At 32.5% G+C, this 25,232-nt stretch overlaps 2 protein-coding genes and 1 long non-coding RNA gene across 3 annotated transcripts; 2 read left to right on the top strand and 1 right to left on the bottom strand.

Moving 5' to 3' along the window:
* The first annotated feature begins 395 nt into the window (after positions 1 to 395).
* LOC124455029 (fibrinogen-like protein A) lies at positions 396 to 2,874 on the top strand. The gene is made up of 3 exons (XM_047005779.1): positions 396 to 803; positions 924 to 1,307; positions 2,447 to 2,874. Exons 1-3 carry the CDS (start codon positions 440 to 442, stop codon positions 2,692 to 2,694), a joined length of 996 nt encoding a protein of 331 aa, XP_046861735.1. The 5' UTR covers positions 396 to 439; the 3' UTR covers positions 2,695 to 2,874.
* An 8,887-nt stretch (positions 2,875 to 11,761) lies between these two features.
* On the top strand, positions 11,762 to 13,644 carry LOC124454805 (ryncolin-4-like). Its single transcript, XM_047005557.1, has 3 exons — positions 11,762 to 11,809; positions 11,872 to 12,250; positions 13,385 to 13,644. The coding sequence occupies exons 1-3, from the start codon at positions 11,762 to 11,764 to the stop codon at positions 13,630 to 13,632; spliced, it is 675 nt and encodes a 224-aa protein (XP_046861513.1). The 3' UTR covers positions 13,633 to 13,644.
* A 4,969-nt stretch (positions 13,645 to 18,613) lies between these two features.
* LOC124455032 lies at positions 18,614 to 19,464 on the bottom strand. The gene is made up of 3 exons (XR_006951667.1): positions 19,362 to 19,464; positions 19,018 to 19,272; positions 18,614 to 18,657 (listed from the first exon to the last, which is right to left on the bottom strand). It is a non-coding gene; the product is annotated as an uncharacterized LOC124455032 (long non-coding RNA).
* Between the last annotated feature and the right edge of the window lie 5,768 nt (positions 19,465 to 25,232).

The raw sequence follows: 25,232 nt of genomic DNA, 5'->3' as shown, positions 1-25,232 counted from the left end.
ATTTGCTGAAACAAGTTAATTAATCAAAGATACTTAGCAGGAAAAACATGTTATCGTCATCAAGTTGTTAAGAATTTTACATTTTTCAAAACACATAAATAAAGCTTCCCCTATCTTGTTTGCACGCAAAGTTTTTGCTTTGGATTTAGATATTTTACATGATGGCGAACTTCACTTGTGCATTGTTGGTATTTGGCTGCATTGGTGCTCTGATACAAGAGTAAGTTTTAAACTTGTTTTAAATTAACTGAATGTAAATGTTTGTAATAAACATATTTTATGTTTTAAAGGCGGTGAAATATTACATATTAGTAATATATGTCGTATAAAAGATGATTTCATTTTAATTTGTATTACTTTGTTTCTATTTCTGTATAGAGCGAGAGCAAACAATGTAAGAGATCATTCAAAAAAGGATTTCTCATCAATAAGCTTCGACATGAAACGCACTTTGAAATCTGAACATAGAAATGTAACATTGAAGACACAAATTGCATCTATAAAAGCACAAATAGCTGCACTTCAAGCATATCACAAAAAACTTAGCACACAAAACAAAGACCTTGAAGCATTTACGATAGAGCTTCAATCCAAAATTAACCACACATATGAACAAATGGGTAAGCTTTTAAAATTACAAAAACAAATCAAGAAGTTTGAAATTAAAATGATTAAGCTATCATTACAAATGAAAATACTTGAAGCACAAATAACAACTGCCCAAACGGAGCTAAAAAATCTTGAAAAACAATTTAAAGAGCTTTTCAAGAATAATAAAAATCTCATGAAAAACCAAATAAAAGGTAAAAATTATTTTAAGAAGACAAGGGAAAGAATATAACTGTATATTGTCATACGTATATAACTTATAAGCTCTGTAAGAATAGAAGGGTTCGAATTTGAATTCCCTCTTTATCATTTAGCTGAAGGAAAAGACTGTGCAGATCTTTACAGAAAAGGTAAAAAAAAGAGCGGAGTGTATCAAATTGATCCAGATGGCCAGGGTTGTTTCGATGTTTTCTGTGATATGAAGACGTCTGGTGGAGGTTGGACTGTGTTTCAAAGACGTCAAGATGGAAGTGTTAACTTCTATCGAGAATGGAAAGACTATAGACAAGGATTTGGTAATCTTAGTTCTGAGTTCTGGCTTGGATTGGATAAAATATACCGTTTAACATCTTCAAGAAGATATAAACTTCGTGTCGACCTTGGAGACTGGTCAGGAAACAAAGCATATGCTAAATATGATTATTTTGCTGTAAAGAATGAAACACATAAATACCAGTTAAGCCTTGGTTCATATTCTGGTGAGTCAATAAGTAAATATAAACATTTGATGGACAAATTTCTAAACAACATTTTGATATAAGCATTATACGTTAAAATGATTCGAGTGATTCTAGTTTGCGCAGACTAGTCTGCAACTTTGTGAAAAACATATATATTTTAACGGTTGACTTTGAGCTGAAGTCTTGTTAGATCTTAAAAAATATAATAAATTTCATCTTACAAACGTACAACAAAATACATTGAACAACCATAAAAAATCATTTGTTGTGTGAATGATTAGGTTGCACCCTACGAAAACAATTTTTGACTTACAATAAGAGATCATTCATGGATTGTGGATACTGTAACATTAAGATTAAATAAAAATTCAATTGTAGCTTTGTTAACAGGTAATAAGCATGCGCTCAAACATCGTGGAATAAAATACAACTAAATTATTTTGTACATAAAAGAATTCACACCCTTGTGAAATGAACACTGAAACATTTAATATAAAAGGCAAGCCTGTAGTATATGATTGAAAATTCAGACCTTAAATATATATGCATCACAAAATGGCAAAGTTTTTTCATGAAATCGTGACAAGAACCTAAAACGTTACTGAAATTCATTCAAGTTTACGTGGATAAATTTACACAGAGAAGAATGAAAAACTTAAATATAAAATTATGTCTCGGAAAACACTACTGGTATATCATGAAGTAAATAAAAAATTTTGCACTACTATTGAAAAAGAAATTAAATACCAGTCATTAGTCAGGCTGGATGTAAAATTAATGTTCTGGGGAATAAGAGTGAGATCGAAGTCAAGCAGCTGCTTTACAAATTTTACCTTCAAACGGTAACAATATTCATGAGATTGTCGTTACATCTCCGGCATGTACCTGAATATATCAAATGAAAACTTGGTACTGTATAACATATTTTTACATTTACATCAGTCCTCCTTCCTTACTATACAAAATGAGGAAAAAACTGATTGACAATTCCTATACCACCCCCCCCCCCTTCCCCCACAGAAAAACGACCACAAAAAAACACTAAAAATCTTGCACTAACAGCATAAAACCCTAGTTGGGGGAATTTCTGCAAGTTCAAAAGGAGAATTGTATAGCAACATTAAATACGATTTTATGAGAACTCTTAATTTTCTTAGGAACTGCTGGAGATTCATTATCTCATCATAAAGGTATGGCATTTACCACAAAAGATTCAGATAATGATAAAAGTAGTGGAAACTGTGCCACTAGCTACAAAGGTGCTTGGTGGTATAATAGATGTCTTAGTTCCAACCTGAATGGGCACTACTATAGTAGAGCATACAACAGTTGGAGTGGTGTGGTTTGGTATCTTTGGAAATACAATTACTCATTAAAATTTTTACAGATGAAAATGAAACCATAATAAATTTTCAAAGATTGTGTTTTCTTAACTTTAATGAATACATCTTATGAAACTTTGCATAATATTGACATATGATAATAACTCTTAATAGAAACATTACAATCATCATTCTTTTAAAAGAGCGTGGAAAAAATTGTTGAAAAATGCAGTGGTGAAATAATAGATTTTTTCTTCCCCAAATGATGGTAGATTTAAGGATATAGTTTTGCAGGGACGCCTTTTCTTTCATTTCGTTGACGTTGGTGGTGAAAGTAATTGCAAAAAAATTTGATGTTTTTTGCCTCGTTCCAACGCCACCTTGGATTTATCATGCATGTCATGCGACTATTTATATTATTATCTGGTTTGTCATGCAATAATACTGTTCTCGCCAAAGAGAATGGTTAAACATAACCTAGAGACAACACAGTGTGTCTAACTGCTTGTTGTTTAGACAGAGTTAAACCGCTATATACACACCTTAGCGCATTACTGTTCGTAATTGGTAAATTCTAAAAAAAACCCGTTATTCAAGAAGACTTTGAATAAAGATGCAAACTAACAATTGTGTTGATGGAGATAATTTACATACATGCTACATATGAATACTTCTCTCTCTTATTACTAAAAAATCGAATTTTGCGATTATCAACAACTTGTGACGACGTCAAAATTTACCCTAAACATCACAATGGATTTTACCATTATCATGAGGCAACTTGTCTCCACGTTTCTCCTCGGAACATCCAGACACGCGTGTGCAGTCAATCAGTTTTCACTCCGCGGGAAAATCTCGAAACACTACACACGCGTATCTGGTGTAAGTTTTGGCTCAATTATTTTCTTAAGGTAGCGTTCCATGTATTTTTAGTTTAATGATCTGAGTTGAATCAATTAAATCGATTAAGGAGAATTTAGAACTTAAACATCAATACATGTAAAAAGAAAAATTAAAAAATTTATTTTAAATTCATTTGTTTCGATTATAGTGGTTTTATAGAAGAAACAAAATGTTTTTTGCAAAACATCTTTTATTTTAAATAATAATGGGCATGTGTGATAGAATGCTTGTAACTCACAGTTCTTTTTAAGAACTGTTTAAACTACCATCATGCAGTAAATGTAGTATTTGTGTAACATTTCCTATATAGGTGGAGGTTTGCACGTAAGTATTTCTCCAGATATTTTCTGATGCTTTTTAATACCTTATATGACAGATTAATAAAACACACTCAAGATAAGACATTATTGCTGACTAACCTTCGTTCTAAACAAATCCACATGGAATGAACTTAATGCAAAAGACGATGCATTTACACGAATGTTTGTGAAAAAATAACGCACACTATATGCAAAAAGTTGATGAAGTGGTGGTGCACATTTCTAACATTTTTCGAGTGTTCCTTATAAGATATGGTATTTTAAAAATAGCAAATGGTGTTTAGGATATAATACCACGGTACGACAATACAACAAGGAAAAAAGCCAAATTCAGTCACGTGATATAAATCTAACGGTAAACAACACTGTTGAACTTTTCATCTACTTACGAGATAACCAACAACGATCGAGGATTTATAACTTTGAAGTATTGAAAACATTGCCCGAAAGAAATGAGAAAGAAGAGACAATCTATAGAAGAAAAGGAAAACAAAGCTGAATGATGTTTCAGGAATATTTTTAAAACATAAGTAAAATTAAAACATTTATTCGCAGAAAGAAAAAACCGACACCAATATGTAAGCACTTGCGTACAATGGCTAAGTAAGTACACGAATAGGCGATGTGATAAAAGAGAATTGCCTTCAAAATTTATGTATTAATTGCATCAGTTATAACTTGACAAGCCCTAGGTATACCTAAAACTGACCTAAATGATGTCAGTAAACTCTAAAACTGACTTAACTGAACCTTAAATAAACGAGAACTACGTCACTGAATCAGTCAAGACATACGTACTCATATAAACCTATGTGTACGGTATATTAATATAAGAGGACGATTGTTATAAAATTTACCTGTCAGCTTCGTCAATAACTTTTTCAATGTCGTCTAACGTGATTTCATTCGTTTCATTATAAGCTTGTTGATACGTATGGACAAAAAATACCTGAAATATCGAAGAGTTTAGGTGTTATAAAAACAGCAAACCTTTGGGACAATGTCGAGGACGATAACAAAACAGCTTTTGTGCAAATTTTTATATGATTGTTGAAAACACAAATATTTGCGTGATTTTCGACCTGGAATACATAATACCTACGGCAAAACACTGAGATAAAAAGCAATACGGCAAAACACTGAGGGAAAATCTATACGGAAAAAAAAGGGAAAAAACTATACGGTGATAATATACAACTACATTATAAACAGCAGATCATCCTTTTCATATGAAGTATAGTTTGCGTGTTATTTTTAACCATAAAATTGTTTTTACCGTTTTTTAAACTATTACTTCTATTAGTGAATTACCTTTTAAGCATAAGAAGCATATTTTGTGACTTCTGCAGTAAAAACGGTATAATGTGGATGATTATAATCTAATATCCATTCACTGAAATGATTACCAATATCGTATCCTCTGAATCAAAAAATAACAAATATTAAAAAAGTTTGAAAAGCTAAACAAATTTAGAAACGTTAAAATAAGAAAAGTTGAAAAGTTTTGATGAAACAAATAATTCAAAATTTTCTTAGAGAATGATAAGCAACGGGTTGCAAAGCATTGTGGGTTCAAATTGGCTGGTTTTTGACAGCTCTCTCACGTATTTAATTAATACAATACTTTGAGATATTAATTGACTGTGGTTGGTTGACTGTGTGTCCAAATGAGTAAGGAGCTACACCTTATACAATTGCTTCAATATAATGTTCTTGTTTGTCATAATTTTTAAGTAATGGCTACGTAGTCCAAATGCTTCGTAAAAAAAAACCCAAGAAAAATAAGAAGCCATTTATATTCTATCATGACGTTGATATTTAATCTCTATTGTCGTGAACTTTGTTCGGTTCCCAAAATTAGTTCGAGGAAGTCCAAATTGAACTTGAGTAATTGTCTTTTATTGTTGATCTTTCTCAAATCACATCATTCACATCACAACTATTTTACTACAACAACCCACCCACATTTTGGCAGCTCTTATAAACATAACAAGTTCTTGATCTCAGTTCTTTTTACTGGAATGTGCTAACATTTACGACATTAACCAGAACGGAGCATGAATTTTTTAACATCATTGTCAGACTATGACTACTACTAGTTGTAGTATCTTAAACAGAGAAGGACAACCTAATGCATGCGTATGTGGCTACGTATAAAAATAAGCATTCATTTATAATGTAAGAAATAGAAAATATTTTCCGTGTTTCTACACGCGAGAAAGTCTGAGAGAAACAAGAAGCTGAGTGGCAACTTGCACGAATTGTGACAGGCGAGTGCTTCCGAGCAATTTTGAGTTGCTGAAAAACATTCACAAGTACGTAATACTATAACTCAATGGAAACCAGTAAATATGTTTTTTATTTCATTCATAAATAGCCTATTAAAGCAATATGAAAAACACAAATTTTTTGACATGTTTTTTTAAAAATTTTCTCATTAAAAGTTTCCGCAAAAACCATGCAATCTGCGATACTTTTACGAGACTGTAATAGAGTTTCTGAAACACGGGGTTTTCGGGCATTCAGCCAATCAGCGCCCGTGTCTTCAAAAAGTATTTTTTAAATTTATTTTCAAAATACCAGAAAATAAAAGACTAAGACAACTTTAAAAAGGGAAAACCGTCAGTATCATGTTAGCTTTTCTAGCAAAGTCAGTCACAATGTATCATCTCAATTATAATCACAAAATCATGTAAATACCCGTAGACACCTGTAGACACACTTGTTTCCCAAAAAGTTCTCCCCCATGTGATCTTGCCGTTTCTCCCCAGTCCCCTTGACCGTTCTATGTTTGAGTGACTGACGTTATTTATAAACTGAGTACATATCGTTATTGCATAGTGACATAAATAATAAAAACGACACGTCAATAATTGTACCCAAGAGCTTTAATTTGCATTCACTTGACAATAAAAATATTTCTCGGGCAATAACGCAAACACTATAGCTAGATATCGTAATTAAAGAACTCATTATGGAACTTTAGGAAATTAAATTTCAAACCACAAAACAAAACAGGACGTATGTAGAAGCTACTTTTTTAGCTAGCAAAGGTTTTAGCTAGCAAAGGTTTTTAGCTAGCAAAGCAGGTGGACTTTTATTAATTATTAACTATGACATGTGTGAAAAGATGACATATTCGAGTACTTAATGATTTATATATGAGTTTTAATTTAATGTATTGTGTATCACATAGGATGTAATTAATGTGAACAATGTTTTACTATATTGTTCACCAATGAACAAATTTTTCCATTATCATCAAGTAAGAAAATATTTCTTCAAGCTTCTAGAAGTTAAACAAAAATCGGCTTTTATGGCCTTGAAACATGCCCAAAATACCGGAAAAGTGCTTTTCTATGTAATTTAGGTATATTAAACACAGCTGCATGTGCAAAAAATAATTTATTCTTCATGATGGTGGTTATATAAATGTTGTCAAAAACGTTTTTCAAACATAAAGTGATTCTTTCTTTTGTACAAGATGTTGATGTGCGTTTCTGTAGTTTTTCTTTTAGTTTCTTTCTGCAATGCATCAAATAATGCTTGTCAAAGTTCACAAAGTGTTTTTATAAAGACAAAAGACAACGGTATGTTACAGTATATCAAAGATAATAATAACGTATATGAATTTGAGGATATATAAAACTCGTATGTTTTAAAACGCGTACCTGCAGGCCATTTGTCATTGCTTAATTGCAATGAAGTTTTTACATTTTAACTTTATTATTCCATTCTTGTGTTTTATTAACTTAACGGGAGGGAAACATATTTTTCGTTGAACCTTTAACAAAGCTCGAGGTCTTCACCTAGATAAATCCGATCAAGGGCTTTTTAGCTATATACAGAGCCCGTACGGCGAGGTTATCTACTCAAAGACTAAAATCTAATATTTAACGGTAATAAACAAGCAGACAAGGTTGGTTGGCTTATTATATGACTTAAAACAGAGCTTTCTACCTAGCTTTGTTGGTCTTTAGTTTGATTTGCCAGTAAAATAATTTTTTTTAATTGTGTCATCACATCTAGATAATAAAACTTACTTCTCTTGTGTCTTTAATTTCTTCGACTCATTTTCGTATATTCGTTCAATGCTGAAACTTGTGTATAAAGTTTGGTAATTGATCGGACAGATATATAGTTGTATAGCTTATTAATTGTAAACTTACCTTGTAAAATAAAGTTATACGGCGTTACACTTCACATTTCTTGTCACAATAATGAGTCATGACATCATGCATTGTTTATAAAAACTTAAAATCATGATGAATGCTAATTCAACTGAATTTTTAGAAGTTCTTTTGTGAGCTTACTACGATTTCGGACTAATCACTATAAAAAATATATAGCTATATACTCGTTAAAGAACAAAAATTATAAAATTGAACAATTAAGTGCAATAAATGCTTTCTGAATGCTTTGTAACACGTTTATAAACAGCACACCAAGGAAACAGAGTGTGAAGGGGCATAAGAAACGATGTTGCATATTGCTTACGAAAAAGTAAAGGGCAACAACGGCCATGTTTTTAAGGCCAATACGCAAGAGTGCGCAGGAGTTTATCACCAAAACGTTCATTAAATTAGTAACTACTTGCTTTTTTACCAATCCGAAATTTTTATCTACCATCACTGACGCTAAATCAAAATCATGCAGTTTTAAGCATAACTTTACACTTTTGCTGAGAAAATTAATTGGAAATACTATAAAACTATGCGCCTAAAAGTTTGCGCTCATTTAAGTTTATTTATAGAAAGCGTCTTTATGTAGTGCAGCCCAAGAGTTTTTTTTGTTAACTGCAGGTGAAAAACGTACAATATTCTTAATTTCTCATCTTTATGTTTGTGTTACGGAATCTATCTCCCGTCTAAGGTTGATATTGAATTTTTACATCTAACAATGCATACATTAATTCATCAATCATTACAAGTAAGAACTGCTAACTATACGTTGATACGAACTTAAGCCTAATTCACACGACATTAGCTAATCTGGGCTCAACCCAGGTTCAAATGAATGCGTGTATGCCTTTTTTTGCGTGTGAACACTATTAACACAGGTTTGGACTGGGTTTAATTCATTCCACTTCTAATTTGGATTGAGTCATACCAAGGTTAAACATGGGCTTTGGTGGCAGCATACGCAGAAAAGTAGCACGTGTGAATTTGAATCTTGGTTGAACTCAGGTTTCTTTATGTCATGTAAATTGGACTTAGGATAAAATATATTATACACTGATAACCACACGGTGTAATAAACATGCACAAGAATGTGAATGCAACTATAGAAACATACGATCAAAGAATTTAATGTTGCGAACTGTAAATTTGACTTAAGATAAAGTAAATTATACACGGATAAAAACGCGGACAAATTAGTATGCACAATAATGTGAATGCAACTATACAAACATACGATCGAAGAATTTAATGTTGCAAGCTAACGATAAATTGACACCATTGGCTGCTTTTGTTGAGCTTACAAAACAGCTGCTTCCCTCAGTAAAACTAAACGTAGTTTACACATAACATGTTGACACGTCATGCATTTGCCAAAGAATTTGTAGTGCTTTATCTTAAAATTTTTAATAGTTTGTAATCAGATTTTATGTACACAAGTACAAAACCCTGCCTGTTGTACTTTTTGAAATTGTGGAACAGTGAAATTATGAAAATTTTCCCAACAAATTCCTGAAACTTTCCCGACTAAACCAAAGATTGTAAAGATTGGGGAGTTGTCTCACCTAGCCTCTCTCATACACTCCCTGAAGCTTCAAGCCCTGTTCGAGTTTTACGTTTGGTGCAAATTTTGATATTTGGCTAACAAAATTTGTTTACATTTGTAGCTAAAATTATACGTGTAATAGATAGACATTATGGGAAAGTAATGGATCACTAAAAATTTTTCTGCGCCAATCAAAGCTCGCTAACATGATACAATATGAAAAAATATTGCATTCAATTTACATGAGATGTCCGTGTTTTTTAAATTCTAAAACTTAAGACGCTAGACATTAAAAACATATTCATATCTCATTTATAAACTAACGCAAAAAAAGTGTTAATAATTTTGCGGTGTGGATTGCATGTTATGAACAAAATAAGTTCCTTTTCATGTTTATATGATTGTTGTCATGAAAATTACTAAAAAATCTACTGATGACGATTCAAACGCAAAATGCAATTTGGGAAATTTAGGGCAATATCTTAGCTACCATTGTATCATCCCGTCTACGTAATACACGTACAGAAATTTTTGCGTTTACGTTTGAACATAAATGATGATTGGTTACTTTTGAAAAACGAAGACAATTGGGAACTTTCGTTTGCTTCCTGTCTTATTGAATTTTGTAAATTTTAATTTTATTTTGTATATACTGACTAGAAAATGGACTTTGTTATCATAGTGCATAATTTTCACCATTGTAATGTATTCTGTTTTGTCCTTTATTTTAAAGGTGAGACTCTTTCACCAAAAGATATCATTTCAACTCATGCTGTTCTCAATCACATTGAATGTTTAAAGAAATGTCATCAACAGAAGCTATGTGTTGGCTTCAATTTCTTATTTAATGCAAAAGAACATGAGATAAACTGCCAAATTACTAACATGACAATAAACAGCAATTTAACGAAACTTGCCACAGAAGGAAAATGGACTTTTTATCAAACTCAATTAACGACGGTAAAAATAAAGAAATTAGATAGTTTATTGGAAAATGTATCTTAAGTGGGCATTTTGAGTTAATTTTAAATAATTGATAATGCACGCTAATTTTCTCTAGGTAAGTGTAGTGCAAAACTATTTTAAATCTGACTTAAAGTTCTTTTAAAAAGACAATTTTGCTCATTTTTTTTGTTTGCCTCATCAAGTGTTCGTTTTCAAAATTATCTTCTTGCAAACCCTCATAATATCCTGCAGGCATATTTTTATTTTTGGTCTTCTTTAGTACTGCATTGATTAAAGCATATTGGATTAAACCAACGCATGATAAATATCATCCTTTCTTGAATTTTTAGTATAATGCAAAATAAAATACCAACGGCATTTTGAATACATAGATGGTGGAAAATTATGTACTTTTTACATTTATATTGGAAAATGAAATGGAGTTTCGCTTGTCAGTTGAACAAAAAATAAATTTCTATTTTAGCGAAGACAGTAGGGAGTGTTGAAGAATCTTGCACATGAAAAGATTTGTGTTATTCCTTTATCAAGAGATATATATTAATGATCACTGAAATGCTCGCTAAGTCTTCATCAATAAAAACATCAGTTGATGTTTAGAATCAGTTAATATCATTCAATTTTTCTTCTTAATTGTCAATCATTTATATTAAAAATATGATAACATTACCTAAATAAAAATTTGGTCTTTAATCTAATAAAACATGTTGTCCTTAAGTCGGAACGGTAGTTCATTAACGAACTTTACCAAGCCTGTAGCATCCTAAATAATGTTTAATAATAATATTAACTGATTAATGCATGGAAACTGTGCAATGGTGAATTTCTAATATAAAGTGTAAAATTCAAAAATGTTCAAAAATGATTTTGTTTCTACTCAATTTGACCATTTTAAACAGGTTTTGTGTTCTTTTAATGAAAGTTTACGGTAAGAGACGTTGAATGCATCTTTCATTATAACAAGGCTTTATTAGCAACCTTCCTATTTAAACATGCTCTGCATTATGTACGTTAGACAGCCGAATGATAACTGACAGTATCAGAAGATATATTTGTTTTCTACAATAAATTAAACACGCCAAAGGTCACAGAATCCCTATAAAATAAATTGATCTTTTAAGTTACTGAAATTCTCTTGATTTCAAGGATATGAATGCAATTTTAATGATTTTGAGTCAATTTTATTGCTAATTTGTGTTTACATTTAATTATAAAATGTACAAAAAAGTTATTTAGCACAATGGATGTATGCGCAGGAAAGTTGTGTAACAATTTGCTTATAGGTTTAGTGAGTCACAAAACCCATAAGACGTACAATGCAATAGCTTTTTTAATAAAACTTCTTTTCAGGAAAAAGACTGTGCAGATCTTTACAAAAAAGGTGAAACAAAGAACGGAGTTTATCAAATTGATCCAGATGGCCAGGGCACATTCAGTGTCTTCTGTGATATGACGTCTGCTGGTGGAGGTTGGACCGTGTTTCAACGTCGTCAAGATGGAAGTGTAGACTTTTATCGAGATTGGAAAAACTATACACAAGGATTTGGTAATCTTGCTTCTGAATTGTGGCTTGGATTGGATAAAATATACCGACTAACATCAGCCAAGAGAAATAAACTTCGTGTTGACCTGGGAGACTGGTCAGGAAACAAAGCATATGCTGAATATGATTTTTTTGCTGTAAAGAATGAAACACATAAATATCAGTTGAGTCTTGGTGCACATTCTGGTGAGTCAATTAGTAAATATAAACATTTTATGCACAAATTTCTAAGCAATATTTTGATATAAGCATTATACGTCGGAATGATTCGAGTGATTCCAGTTTGCGTAGACAGGTCTGCAATTTTGGGAAAAACATAGACACTTCAACGGTTGACTTTGAGCGGAAGTCTTGTTAGATCTTAAAAAATATAATCAATTTGATCTTACAAACTTACAACAAAATACATTGAACCATAAAAAATCATTTTGTGGTGTGAATCATTAAGTTGCACCCTACGAAAACAATTTTTGACTTACAATAAGACATCATTCATGGATTGTGGATACTCTATCATTAAGATTAAATGAAAATTCAATTGAAGCTTTGTTAACAGGTAATGAGCATGCGCCTAAACATCGTGGAATAAAATACAACTAAATTATTTTGTACATAAAAGAATTCACACCCTTGTGAAATGAACACTGAAACATTTAATATAAAAGGCAAGCCTGTAGTATATGATTGAAAATTCAGGCCTTAAATATATATGCATCACAAAATGGCAAAGTTTTTTCATGAACTCGTGACAAGAACCTAAAACGTTACTGAAATTCATTCAAGTTTACGTGGATAAATTTACACATAGAAGAATGAAAAACATAAATATAAAATTAAGTCTCGGACAACACTACAGGTATATCATGAAGTAAATAAAAAATTTTGCACTACTATTGAAATAAAAATTAAATACCAGTCATTAGTCAGGCTGGATGCAAAAAATAATGTTCTGGGGAATAAGAGTGAGATCGAAGTCAAGCAGCTGCTTAACAAATTTTACCTTCAAACGGTAACAATATTCATGAGATTGTCGTTACATCTCCCGCATGCACCTGAATATACCAAATGAAAACTTGGTACTATATAACATATTTTTACATTTACATCAGTCCTCCTTCCTTACTATACAAAATGAGGAAAAAACTGATTGACAATTCCTATACCACCACCCCTTCCCCCACAATAAAAACGACCACAAAAAAACTCTAAAAATCTTGCACTAACAGCATAAAACCTAGTTGGGGGAATTTCTGCAAGTTCAAAAGGAGAATTGTATAGCAACATTAAATACGATTTTATGAGAACTCTTAATTTTCTTAGGAACTGCTGGAGATTCATTATCTTATCATAAAGGTATGGCATTTACCACAAAAGATTCAGATAATGATAAAAGTAGTGGAAACTGTGCCACTAGCTACAAAGGTGCTTGGTGGTATAAAAGTTGTCATATTTCTAATCTGAATGGACACTATTATAGTGGCAACCAAAACAATTACAAAGGTTTGAATTGGCAACAGTGGAAAAGTACTAAATCCTTAAAGTTCACTGAGATGAAAACAAAACCATAAAGAATTTCCAAAGACTGCGATGTTATAAATTTGATCATTATTTCTAACAAAACTTTCAACATATAATAAAAACATTTTAGCTTTTAAAAGAACCTTTATAATCATTATCATTTAAAAAAGCGTTGAAAAATTGTTAAAAATGCTGTGGTGAAATAATATTTTCCCTAAAAATTAGAGCTGATTTAGGTAATTATGTGATTCTAATGTTACGTCTTTTCACTCAATTCTTTAATGAGATGTTGCTCTGTAAATAGCTAATTCTATCTTTTCGCCACGTTCCACGCAATCTTGGTGTATTATGCATTTCATGCAATTATCTTACATCATTATTCACTATGTAAGCAATGTCGCTTTTGATTGGTCAACTACCTGCAAATACTTCTACATATCTGTAGGTAAGACGTCTATTTACAAATAGCAGTTTGTCATTAAAAGCCGGTTTTGAAAAAAATTCAAATCATTACCCGTGTCGCATGTTCTTAATCGTCTGAAGCAAAACTTCTCAAATTGAGAACGTCGCATGTATGCGATGTAGGAGATCCTCTAAGCGTTCTCATTGACGCCATATTTGATTTATATATGCACCAATCTATATATCATCAACACACGACATGCACACGACACACTGTACTATATGAACATGGCGGCAACTGGAATACAGTATGAAGTATTAATTGACTTGCAAAAAGCTATCTTGAAGTCTTATTACGATCAGGGAATGAATACAACGGCAAAGGAGAAACATGAAACAATACAAAAGGCAGCTGATGAGGCAGGGACTACATTTGAAAAAGTTAAAGTGAGTTAGTATTTCTACCTACTTTTTACTTGGAAGGGCAGGCTACTGCAGTACTCTCAGAATTGTGCGCACTAAAATGTCGTATCCAAATCTGTGACCATAACCTATTTCTAGTTTGAAGTATTAGCATACATATATTTTTGTTAAATGTATTGTTGCCAATGAAGTGCCAGGCGGGAAGAGGATTCTCAATATAAATATGAGAGCCCAACAAACAATTTTAAAAATCGTCATAAACAATTTGGTTTTATGAAAGGTACTGAAATTTGTCATCATGCAGTAAATGTAGTATTTGCGCAACATTTCCTATATAGGTGGCGGTTTGCACGTAAGTATTTCTCCATATATTTTCTGACGCTTCTTAATACCTTATATTACAGATTAATAAAACGCACTCAAGATCGGTTGCATGGTTACTACTGCGGATGGGATTTACTTTATAGAGATTTGATTCTATAAAATTTAAACACAAAATCCTTCTTATAAACTTATAAGAAATCTTCGCAAAGTGTTACGTTGCTTTTACGTTTGTTCACAATGATAGCGCTCATTGTGTACAAGTTTGATACATACGCATAACACATTATTGCTGACTAACATCTGTTCAAAACAAATCCACATGGAAAGAACTTAGTGCAAAAGACCATGCATTTACACAAATGTTTGTAAAGAAAAAACGCACACTATATGCAAAAAGTTGATGAAGTGGTGGTGCACATTTCTAAGATTGTTCGATGTAGAATGTTCCTTATACGATATGGTATTTTAAAACTAGCAAATGGTGTTTAGGATACAATACCACGGTACGACAATACAACAAGGAAAAAGACAAATTCAGTAACGTGATGTAAATCGAACGGTAAACAGCACTATTTAACTGTTCATCTACTTACGAGATAACCAAAATTGATCGAGGATTTATAACTTTGAAGAATTGAAAACATCGCCCAAACGAAATGGGAAAGAAGAGACAATCTATAGAAAAAAAGGAAAACAAAGCTGAATGATGTTATTTCAGAATTTTTTAAAACATACGTAAAATTAAACATTTATTCGCAGAAAGACAAAACCGACACCAATATGTAAGCACTTGCGTACAATTGCTAAAAGAGTACTTGAACAGGCGATGTAATAAAAAAGAGAATTGCTTTAAAAAATTATGTATTAATTGCATCAAATACAACTTGATAAGCCCTATGTATACCTAAAACTGACCTAAATCGTGTCAGTAAACTCTAAACTGACTTAACGGAACCTTAAATAAAGGAGAACTACGTCACTGAATCAGTCAAGACATACGTACCCATAGAAACCTAAAAAAGAATTTTAAAAATTTATCTTGCGCTGTATTAATATAAGAGGACGATTGTTATAAAATTTACCTGTCAGATTCGTCAATAACTTTTTCAATCTCGTCTAACGTGATTTCATTCGTTTCATTATAAGCTTGTAAATACGTACGGAAGAAAAATACCTGAAATATCGAAGAGTTTAGGTGATATAAAAACAGCAGACCTTCGGGATGATAGCGAGACGGATAAAAAAGCAGCTTTTGTGCAAATTTTTATATGATTGTTAAAAACACAAATATTTGCGTGATTTTCGACCTGGAATACATAATGCCTCCGGCAGCTAAACACCGAGGGAAAAACATATATACGTCAAAACACCGAGGGAAAAAACTATACGTCAAAACACCAAGGGAAAAAGCTATAAGGCAAAACACCGAGGGAAAAAGCTATACGGCAAAACACCGAGGGAAAAAGCTATACGGCAAAACACCGAGGGAAAACTATACGGCAAAACACCGAGGGAAAAAGCTATACGGCAAAACACCGAGGAAAAAGCTATACGGCAAAACACCGAGGGAAAGCTATAACGGCAAAACACCGAGGGAAAAAGCTATACGTCAAAACACCGAGGGAAAAAACTATACGGCAAAACACCGAGGGAAAAAACTATACGTCAAAACACCAAGGGAAAAAGCTATACGGCAAAACACCGAAGGAAAAAGCTATACGTCAAAACACCAAGGGAAAAAACTATACGGCAAAACACCGAGGGAAAAAACTATACGGCAAAACACCAAGGGAAAAACTATACGGCAAAACACCGAGGGAAAACTATACGTCAAAACACCAAGGGAAAAAGCTATACGGCAAAACACCGAGGGAAAAAGCTATACGTCAAAACACCGAGGGAAAAAGCTATACGGCAAAACACCGAGGGAAAAAGCTATACGACAAAACACCGGGGGGAAAAGATACATACGGCAAAACACCAAGGGAAAAAGCTAAACGGCAAAACACCGAGGGAAAAAGCTATACGACAAAACACCGGGGGGAAAACATATATACGGCAAAACACCAAGGGAGAAATATATATACGTCAAAACAGCGAGGGAAAAAACTATACGTCAAAACACCAAGGGAAAAAGCTATACGGCAAAACACCGAGGGGAAAAAGCTATACGGCAAAACACCGAGGGGGAAAAGCTATACGGCAAACGCTGTATAAACGCTAGATTTTTTGCACTCAAACGCTGTTAAAAAATCCTGTACATCTTCATCATCAACTGCAAGAGAATGAGAAAGTACATTTTCAACCACACTAGACTCAGTGGTCGAAATATACTTCATAAAGGAACTCAGGTACATATCTTCTGACACAAAATCTTCGCCAAAAAGACAGGAGCACAAGAAAACACGAGAAATTTTGAGTCGAAAATAGCGTTCTTCAGTGTAACCTTTCACAAGAATTCTAGCTATCGCTTGCCACTTCTCTGGGGCTCGTTCATTCTCGCCTAACATGAAACTATTATATATTTCATTCCAAAACAGAGAAAATGCATCCCTGACAACGCCGACTCCTTCGCCCTTTTCCTCAAAACCTCTAGAATCTATCATCTTGACATCCACACACTTCTTTAAAATGTCATCTTTTTCAAAATAGTGCAGCAAGTCAGCTTTCACATTACAACGATGAATAAGCAACACTTCTCGCTCCATAACCTCATTTGCCATACTTTCTGGGACAAAAGTAGCCCCTTCAGAACTTTCACTTGCAATGTAGAACACTTAATATTGTAAAGATGGGTGAAAAGCCACAACATTTCTGACTGTTCTATTTTCAAATTCCATTCATCCACTTTTTTTGAATGAATTCCGAATGGTATTTTGCACCATCATCACAATACCCACTCATCATTTCATGAAATATTAATTGAACATCAAATTAGTCGATATTTTTCTTCTATACTATGTAACTAGAACATCTTTTTCGTAAAAAGACAGACAAGAACAAGTAGACTATATAGTACTCACAAACCTTGGAAAGTATTCATCTCAAAAGCATCACAATTTTGGAGGTTCTCTAGTGCATGTGGTGTTAAAGTTGCATTATCAATAGATGACAGTCCAACCAAAGTTGTGGAATGTGATTCTTCTCCAAGCTGTGGTTCTGTGCACAATGATTCATTTTGAGTCTTTGTTAGTCTGATTTCTTCTAAATCTAATTGCTCTTCCACAACATCATCAACTATTTCATTAGCAACTACAAAACAAATATTTGTATTTTTATCAAATATCTAACTTATTTAAATAAAGATTGTTGCATAACACACTTTTGCTGATTTCCTTATGCACTCATATTGGAATTCTCAAGTATAACATCTGAATGAATGTTGTCTTTTACAGTATTAATGTGTAATATTTAATATTAGCTCCTTATAAAGTAAGTGTTTAATTTTATTTGTATCATGATAGTTTCATAAAATTAAGCAAATAATGCAAAAATTATTATATACTTGACCTTACAGAATTACTTTGATTATTAAATGCTCATAATTAGGTGTTAATCAACATTAATAAATTGCCATACATTAACAAAGTGTTTTAATAATTAATAGAAAACCTCCTCACTTTCATAATCCAAAGTCTTGCAAACATACAAATTGACACTACTGCATGGCCTGCCAAGGGACTCTTTGTACTTTTCTACAGAAAATGTTTCTGTTGTGCTTGGTAAATATAAAACTCCATTTCAGGGTATAACAAAACCCATTCGGAACTTTCATTATGGAGTTGCTTATTGTGAGCCAGTTGCTTCTCCACCCCAGCAGTTTTTATGACAACATGAGAATGGCATTTTTTTACATCAATAGGAAGAAGTGAGCCTCGCTTACTTTTCAAATGATTCCCATCCATCTTAATAATTCCAATGTTTATCTGGGGTGGAAAAAATATCCAGTTACTAGGTGTTCATGACCTGGCATCACAAAATGGTTGATGAAGAATGAAAAAATAATTGGACATTTTAATGGAAAATACTATTCCATCCTTCTCCATGAAGACCTAAGCCTGATTTTTTATAGCATGCAACAAAAGTATTATTGTGTTGATTCGAATGACTGCAAAAAAAAACAAATTTCGTATAGCAGCATTTTATATTTCAGCTTAAATAGGTGGGAATTACATAACTAATATCTACATAATAACAAGCATTGAATATAATTATTCACTACCATCACCCATCCTTCAAATAATTATTGACATGACCTATTTGCAGAGGTAGTAATAATCACAAACCTTGACGGTCTTATTCTTTCTCTTCTTTTTTGTGGAGACAAAACGATCTTGACGCTTCCTTGTCTCAACAGTGGCAAATGAAATATCTGCCAAATACTCTTTAAAAGTCAAAAGTTTGGTGGCACGAGGATCATTAGAAGGCCCAGCTGATGTTGATGGATCACTGTTCCTCAAGGTCTTCGTTCGTCAGACTTTCGAAGATCCGTCCCACAGTTAGCACAAAAATTTCCCCTTGTATTTAGTGAACTCTGCATACTGTACAAAACATGGTGTTCAAGTTCACATTAACAACAGCCGGGAAAGATAATACGAACATATACATGAACACTAAATGTAATAAATACCTCACGAATGTTCTGTATTTATCTTATTTTCTCGAAATAAAACGAAAATATAAGAATATGACAATATTCTGCACTTCGGCAACTTTGTAAATTCAGAACACATTTGGCTGGCAAATTAACCGGATATGAATTTTGCATATTAAATTTTGCGCTTGTTTTTTTGAATTTGTGTTTGTGTATTTGAACTTGTGTTTGAGTATTTGAATTTGCGTTTGTGTAATTGAATTTGTGTTTGTGTATTTGAATTTGCGTTTGTGTAATTGAATTTGTGTTTGTGTATTTGAATTTGCGTTTGTGTAATTGAATTTGTGTTTGTGTATTTGAATTTCTGTTTGTGTATTTGAATTTGCGTTTGTGTAATTGAATTTGTGTTTGTGTATTTGAATTTGCGTTTGTGTAATTGAATTTGTGTTTGTGTATTTGAACTTGTGTTTGAGTATTTGAATTTGCGTTTGTGTAATTGAATTTGTGTTTGTGTATTTGAATTTGCGTTTGTGTAATTGAATTTGTGTTTGTGTATTTGAATTTGTGTACTGAATTTGTGTTTGTGTATTTGAATTTGTGTTTGTGTATTTGAATTTGCGTTTGTGTATTGAATTTGTGTTTGTGTATTTGAATTTGCGTTTGTGTAATTGAATTTGTGTTTGTGTATTTGAATTTGTGTTTGTGTATTTGAATTTGTGTTTGTGTATTTGAATTTGCGTTTGTGTAATTGAATTTGTGTTTGTGTATTTGAATTTGCGTTTGTGTAATTGAATTTGTGTTTGTGTATTTGAATTTGGGTTTGTGTAATTGAATTTGTGTTTGTGTATTTGAATTTGTGTTTGTGTATTTGAACTTGTGTTTGAGTATTTGAATTTGTGTTTGAGTATTTGAATTTGCGTTTGTGTATTTGAATTTGCGTTTGAGTATTTGAATTTGCGTTTGAGTATTTGAATTTGCGTTTGTGTATTTGAATTTGTGTTTGTGTATTGCACCTCTGGGCCTCCGTAAATTACTGCTAGTAATACAGTATTTTCAGATAATATTGCATTTTTTTAAAGATAAGTGTGTAATAACTGATTGTTGACGGCTGCTAAATGTTATTACATATCGCCAGAATCTAGGATTACGAAAAACATGAAAGAAATCCCTTTCGTCGAACTTACGAAATTTGATTGCGTATGGTGATTGTTGTGCTGAACTGCTTTTGATATAAGGTTCAATTAACTGACTCAAGTAGAGAAACATTTTTGGGCCAAATAACATTGCAAAGTTTGTGCTAATGCAGTTTCAATAGTTTTCTTACTTCAAAGCTTGTTTTCTAATCGAAGATGATTTCTCATTATGTTCTCAAATGGGTCAATCTACAAACTTCTCAATTCTTAGCCACTTCTACACTAAAACAAACAACTACACCAAATCACAGAAACTCTTACGACTTTCCATGTTGTATTTTGTATTTTTAGTTCATCATTTAAAAATTAATTAATTATAATTAGGATATTCACTGTAACAGCTAATATATTCATTTCAAAGAAATGCTTAACCAAAACTTTTAGCAGAATCCATAAAAAACTTCATTAGAAATAAACTTTAATACTTTATAAAGTGTTACAGGCAAAATAACTTCGTGCAGCGTAAATTGTTTTAAGAATGGTCAACGGCAAAATACAGATTGTAATCAATTTTACTGCATCAAAAGTATGTACACAAAATATAGTTATATTTTAAAATGATCTGATCGAGTTTTAAAGGTTTCTTTGTAAGTCGTGCATATAAATTAATTACTTAATTCAATTGAGTGCTGAGACAGAATATCAAAAGAAGGATACATTTCACTTGTAGACAGGAATACAGTTGGGTTGAGTTTTAGGCATAGAAATTTATATAATTTGTAAATTCGTTATGTTTCATACAACAAAATATCAAATAAGTAAACAACAGGATGTGTAATGAACTCATTCATAATCTCCACTCTATTAATAAAAGTATCGTCTGTAATGATGCCTTTTTAACTATATTTTACGACCGAAGCAAAGCTTATGTAATTATTTCCAACACAAAATTGATATGGCGCTAGAATCTCGCCACACTACAGAACATCCGGTCAAAAGGCCCCGTGTACTATGTCTGACAATTTATAACGTTACATCAATCTCCTCATAAGGAGCAAAACAAGGTTATACTTTGAATGACCTAAGAGTAGTTTTCATAAAAATTGGTAATCACATGTAGAACACTCATTTTTATGTACGTCTTATAGAAAATATTCTTTTGACTGAGGGGTTCAATGTGTCGGTGTCTGGTCGTGCTTGATTGGTTTCTATACTGACATTTTCTGACGTGTCTTGCGTAGAGAACTTGGCTGCACCGGTTGCTCATTTGGGTCTTCGGAATCAGATTGTTCATTTTCTTTCTCAGTACGCTCTTTATCAATCTTTCCCTTTCTTTAGTGGACGCCAGATGTCTTCTGTTCGTCTGTATATTTAGCCTTCCAAAATAACTTGGTACGACGTGGGTGTAAACTTTTGGTTACACAATTCTTTCCTTCATGTCCTGCACGTCTGGTCTGGTCGTATAAGTACTGTATCTCCTAGGTTGAGATCTATTAATGGCTTGCTGCCACGGTTGTAATATTTCGCTTGTTTTTTCTTTTGTTTGTCAACAATTTGTTGACTCGATGGGTTAATATTTTGGCTTCAATAGTTTCCTTGCCGTAGGGAGAAGCGTTTTTGTTCACATAGCCTACTTAATTATCCTCTACCAAAAGTATAGTAAATAAAACAACATTACAACACCGAATCAAATTTATAAATGTTAAAGAAAGGTAATGACGTTGCTGAAACAGTTTATCGTTCTCTTAGTGGATTAAAGTCATCTTCGATTCGTTAGGAATGAAATGAGTAATTTAGAGCAAAAATCTTCAGCGTCGTTCTCGCTGACGAAACCGCGCTAAAAAGAAAAGCAATGATGCGCATGCGTATTAATTTTATATTGCAGTAGCCAGCCATTGTACCCAGCATGTTCGCTCTGCAATCCTCATAAACGTCGTGAGTATTAGTGGGACTAGTGTAGAAGATTCTGCCAGAACGTAACATCATGCAGCAGAGGAAAATATCTCAGTTTTAAAGAGGAAGGATTTGTCAATCACTTTCAAAATACAAATTCTTATTAAACGTCTTGTAAAACTGTCGTGTTGCTTACAAAGGCCAAGAGAATCGATACAATACTGGCATGTTCAACTAATTCAAGTTAGATCATCGATGTCAGGTTCTCTAAATGATCACGTTTTAAATAAGGCATGAGCGTACATACACAAAGAAAAACACATGTTGTAGACTAGTGAGAAATTAATCATTTTAAGAAATATACAACTGAAATTACTTCAACTAATATCATTATAACGTATATATTTATAAAAGCCACGTTTGTGTTATTATGGTTCCTTTGAAAATAAAGCATGAATTAATTATCAATTTCAATAGCTTGCTGAAACCAAAAATAAGCACATCAACACAAGCTACTTTTAGAAATGGATAATTTCAGTCAATTTGAGAGGTAGAGGCTTATAGCTACATACCTTGATGGTGGCTCTGTTTCAAGTGATGTTTAGTTTTTTAGTTCTCAAGTTTTAGTCCAGCTTTTCATCATCCTCATTTATGTCTATTTAAATTCATTGTTTTTGCCGTGAGTATAAACACAGAAAGATTAACAGCAGGATTACATGAGTATGCTGGCGATACGAACTGTAAATAAAACATTTTTCTCATTTTGAACTACGTTCAAAAAAAAATGTCCTATTCATTCATTATTTTAAAGTAGAAGTTTCAAAAATTCATGTCGATAACGTTAATATGTTCATAATTGCATGTGTTGTTCGTTATGACACAACAATTTCCTTCGATGTACGTGCAAAGTTGATATTAACAATAAAATTGCTGTTCGAGATAATAGAGTTATATTTATATAATTTTTATACTGGAGACAGCTGGGGGAAATTGTTGCCAGTTTGGTTCAATATAGCTGCAACATAAATTGTTTTAAGAATGGTCAACGGCGAAATACAGCTGGTAATCAATTTTACTGCATCAAAAGTATGTACACAAAATATAGCTAGATTTGTAAATGACCGTATCAAGTGCCACGATTTAAAGGTTTCTTTGTAAGTCGTGCATATAAAACAATTATTTAATTCAATTGAGTGCTTAGACAGAATATCAAAAGAAGGATACATATCACTTGTAGACAGGAATACAGTTGGGTTGAGTTTTAGGCATAAAAAATTATATAATTTGTAAATTTGTTATGTTTCATACAACAAAATATCAAATAAGTAAACAACAGGATGTGTAATGAACTGATTCATAATCTCCACTCTATTGATAAAAGTATGAGCTGTAACGATGCCTTCAATTAAGAAGGCGCTAGACTTCTCGCCCTAATACAGTACATCCTGTCAAAAGGCCTGATAATTTATATCGTTACATCTATCTCCTCGTAAGGAACAAAACAAGGTTATAATTTGAAGGACCTAAGAGCAGTTTTCATAAAAATTGGTAATCACATGTAGAACGTTCTTCATAATGTACGTCCTATAGAAGGTTTTGTTTTGACTGAGGGGTTGGATTTTTCGGTGTCTGGTCGTGCCTGATTGGTTTCTATACTGACATTTGTGGACGTGTCTTGCGTAGAGAACTTAACAGCAACGATTGCTCATTTGGGTCTTCGGACTCAGATTGTTCATTTTCTTTCTCAGAAAATCGTTGTCTTGGTAGATTAAAGTCATCTCCGAATCGTTAGGAATGAAATGAGTAATTTGGAGCAAAATCGTAAGCGTCGTTCATGTTGACGAAAGCGCGCCAAATAGAAAAGCAATGATGCGCATGCGTATTAATTTTATTTTGCAGTACCCAGCCATTGTACCCAGCATGCTCGCTCTGCAATCTTCAGAAACATTGTGAATATCAGTGGGACTAGTGTAAAAGATTCTGCCAGAAGGTAACATCATGCAGCAGAGGAAAACATATCAGTTTTAAAGTGGAATGATTTGTCAATCACTTTGAAAATACAAGTTCTTATTAAACGTCTTGTAAAATTATCGTGTTGCTTACAAAGGCCAAGAGAATTGATATAATACGGGCATATTCAACTAATTCAAGTTACATCATCCATGTCAGGTTCTCTAAGTGATCACGTTTTTAATAAGGCATGAGCGTACATACATAAAGAAAAACACATGTTGTAGACTAGTGAGAAATTAATCATTTTAAGAAATATACAACAAATGAAATTACTTCAACTAATATCATTATAACATATATTTTTATAAATGCCACGTTTGTGTCTATTACGGTTCCTTTGAAAATAAAGCATGAATTAATTATCAATAGCTTGCTGAAACAAAAAATATGTACATCGAAACAAGCTACTTTTAGAAATGGATAATTTCGGTCAATTTGAGAGGTAGAAATTTATAGCTACATATCTTGATGGTAGCTATGTTTCAAGTGATGTTTAGTTTTTTAGTTCTCAAGTCTTAGTCCAGCTTTTCAACATCCTTATTCATGTCTATACAAATTCATTGTTTTTACCGTGAGTATAAACACAGAAAGATTGACAGCAGGATTACATGAGCATGCTGGTGATACGAACTGTAAATAAAACACTTTTCTCATTTTGGACCACGTTCAAAAAAGAATGTCCTGTAAATTCATTATTTTAAAGTAGAAGTTTCAAAAGTTCGTGTTGATAACGTTAATATTTTCGTAATTGCATGTGTTGTTCTTTGTGACATAAGAATTTTCTTCAATGTACGTGCAAAGTTCATATTAACAATAACATCGCAGTTTGAGATAATAGATTATACTTATATAATTTTTATACTGGAGA

This window comes from Xenia sp. Carnegie-2017, unplaced genomic scaffold (genome assembly GCF_021976095.1).
Source record: "Xenia sp. Carnegie-2017 unplaced genomic scaffold, XeniaSp_v1 HiC_scaffold_3, whole genome shotgun sequence".
NCBI classification, from domain to species: domain Eukaryota; kingdom Metazoa; phylum Cnidaria; class Anthozoa; order Malacalcyonacea; family Xeniidae; genus Xenia; species Xenia sp. Carnegie-2017.
The sequence above is the reverse complement of the archived record's forward strand: the minus strand, read 5'-3'. Positions and strand labels throughout refer to the sequence as shown.

Bases quoted from the DNA above. Each gene is read 5' to 3' on its own strand.
- LOC124455029 (XM_047005779.1), top strand. From the start codon at position 440: ATGAAACGCACTTTGAAATCTGAACATAGAAATGTAACATTGAAGACA. The intron at 804-923 runs GTAAAAATTATT...TTTATCATTTAG, and splicing joins CATGAAAAACCAAATAAAAG to CTGAAGGAAAAGACTGTGCA. The intron at 1,308-2,446 runs GTGAGTCAATAA...TAATTTTCTTAG, and splicing joins AAGCCTTGGTTCATATTCTG to GAACTGCTGGAGATTCATTA.
- LOC124454805 (XM_047005557.1), top strand. From the start codon at position 11,762: ATGGATGTATGCGCAGGAAAGTTGTGTAACAATTTGCTTATAGGTTTA. The intron at 11,810-11,871 runs GTGAGTCACAAA...ACTTCTTTTCAG, and splicing joins ACAATTTGCTTATAGGTTTA to GAAAAAGACTGTGCAGATCT. The intron at 12,251-13,384 runs GTGAGTCAATTA...TAATTTTCTTAG, and splicing joins GAGTCTTGGTGCACATTCTG to GAACTGCTGGAGATTCATTA.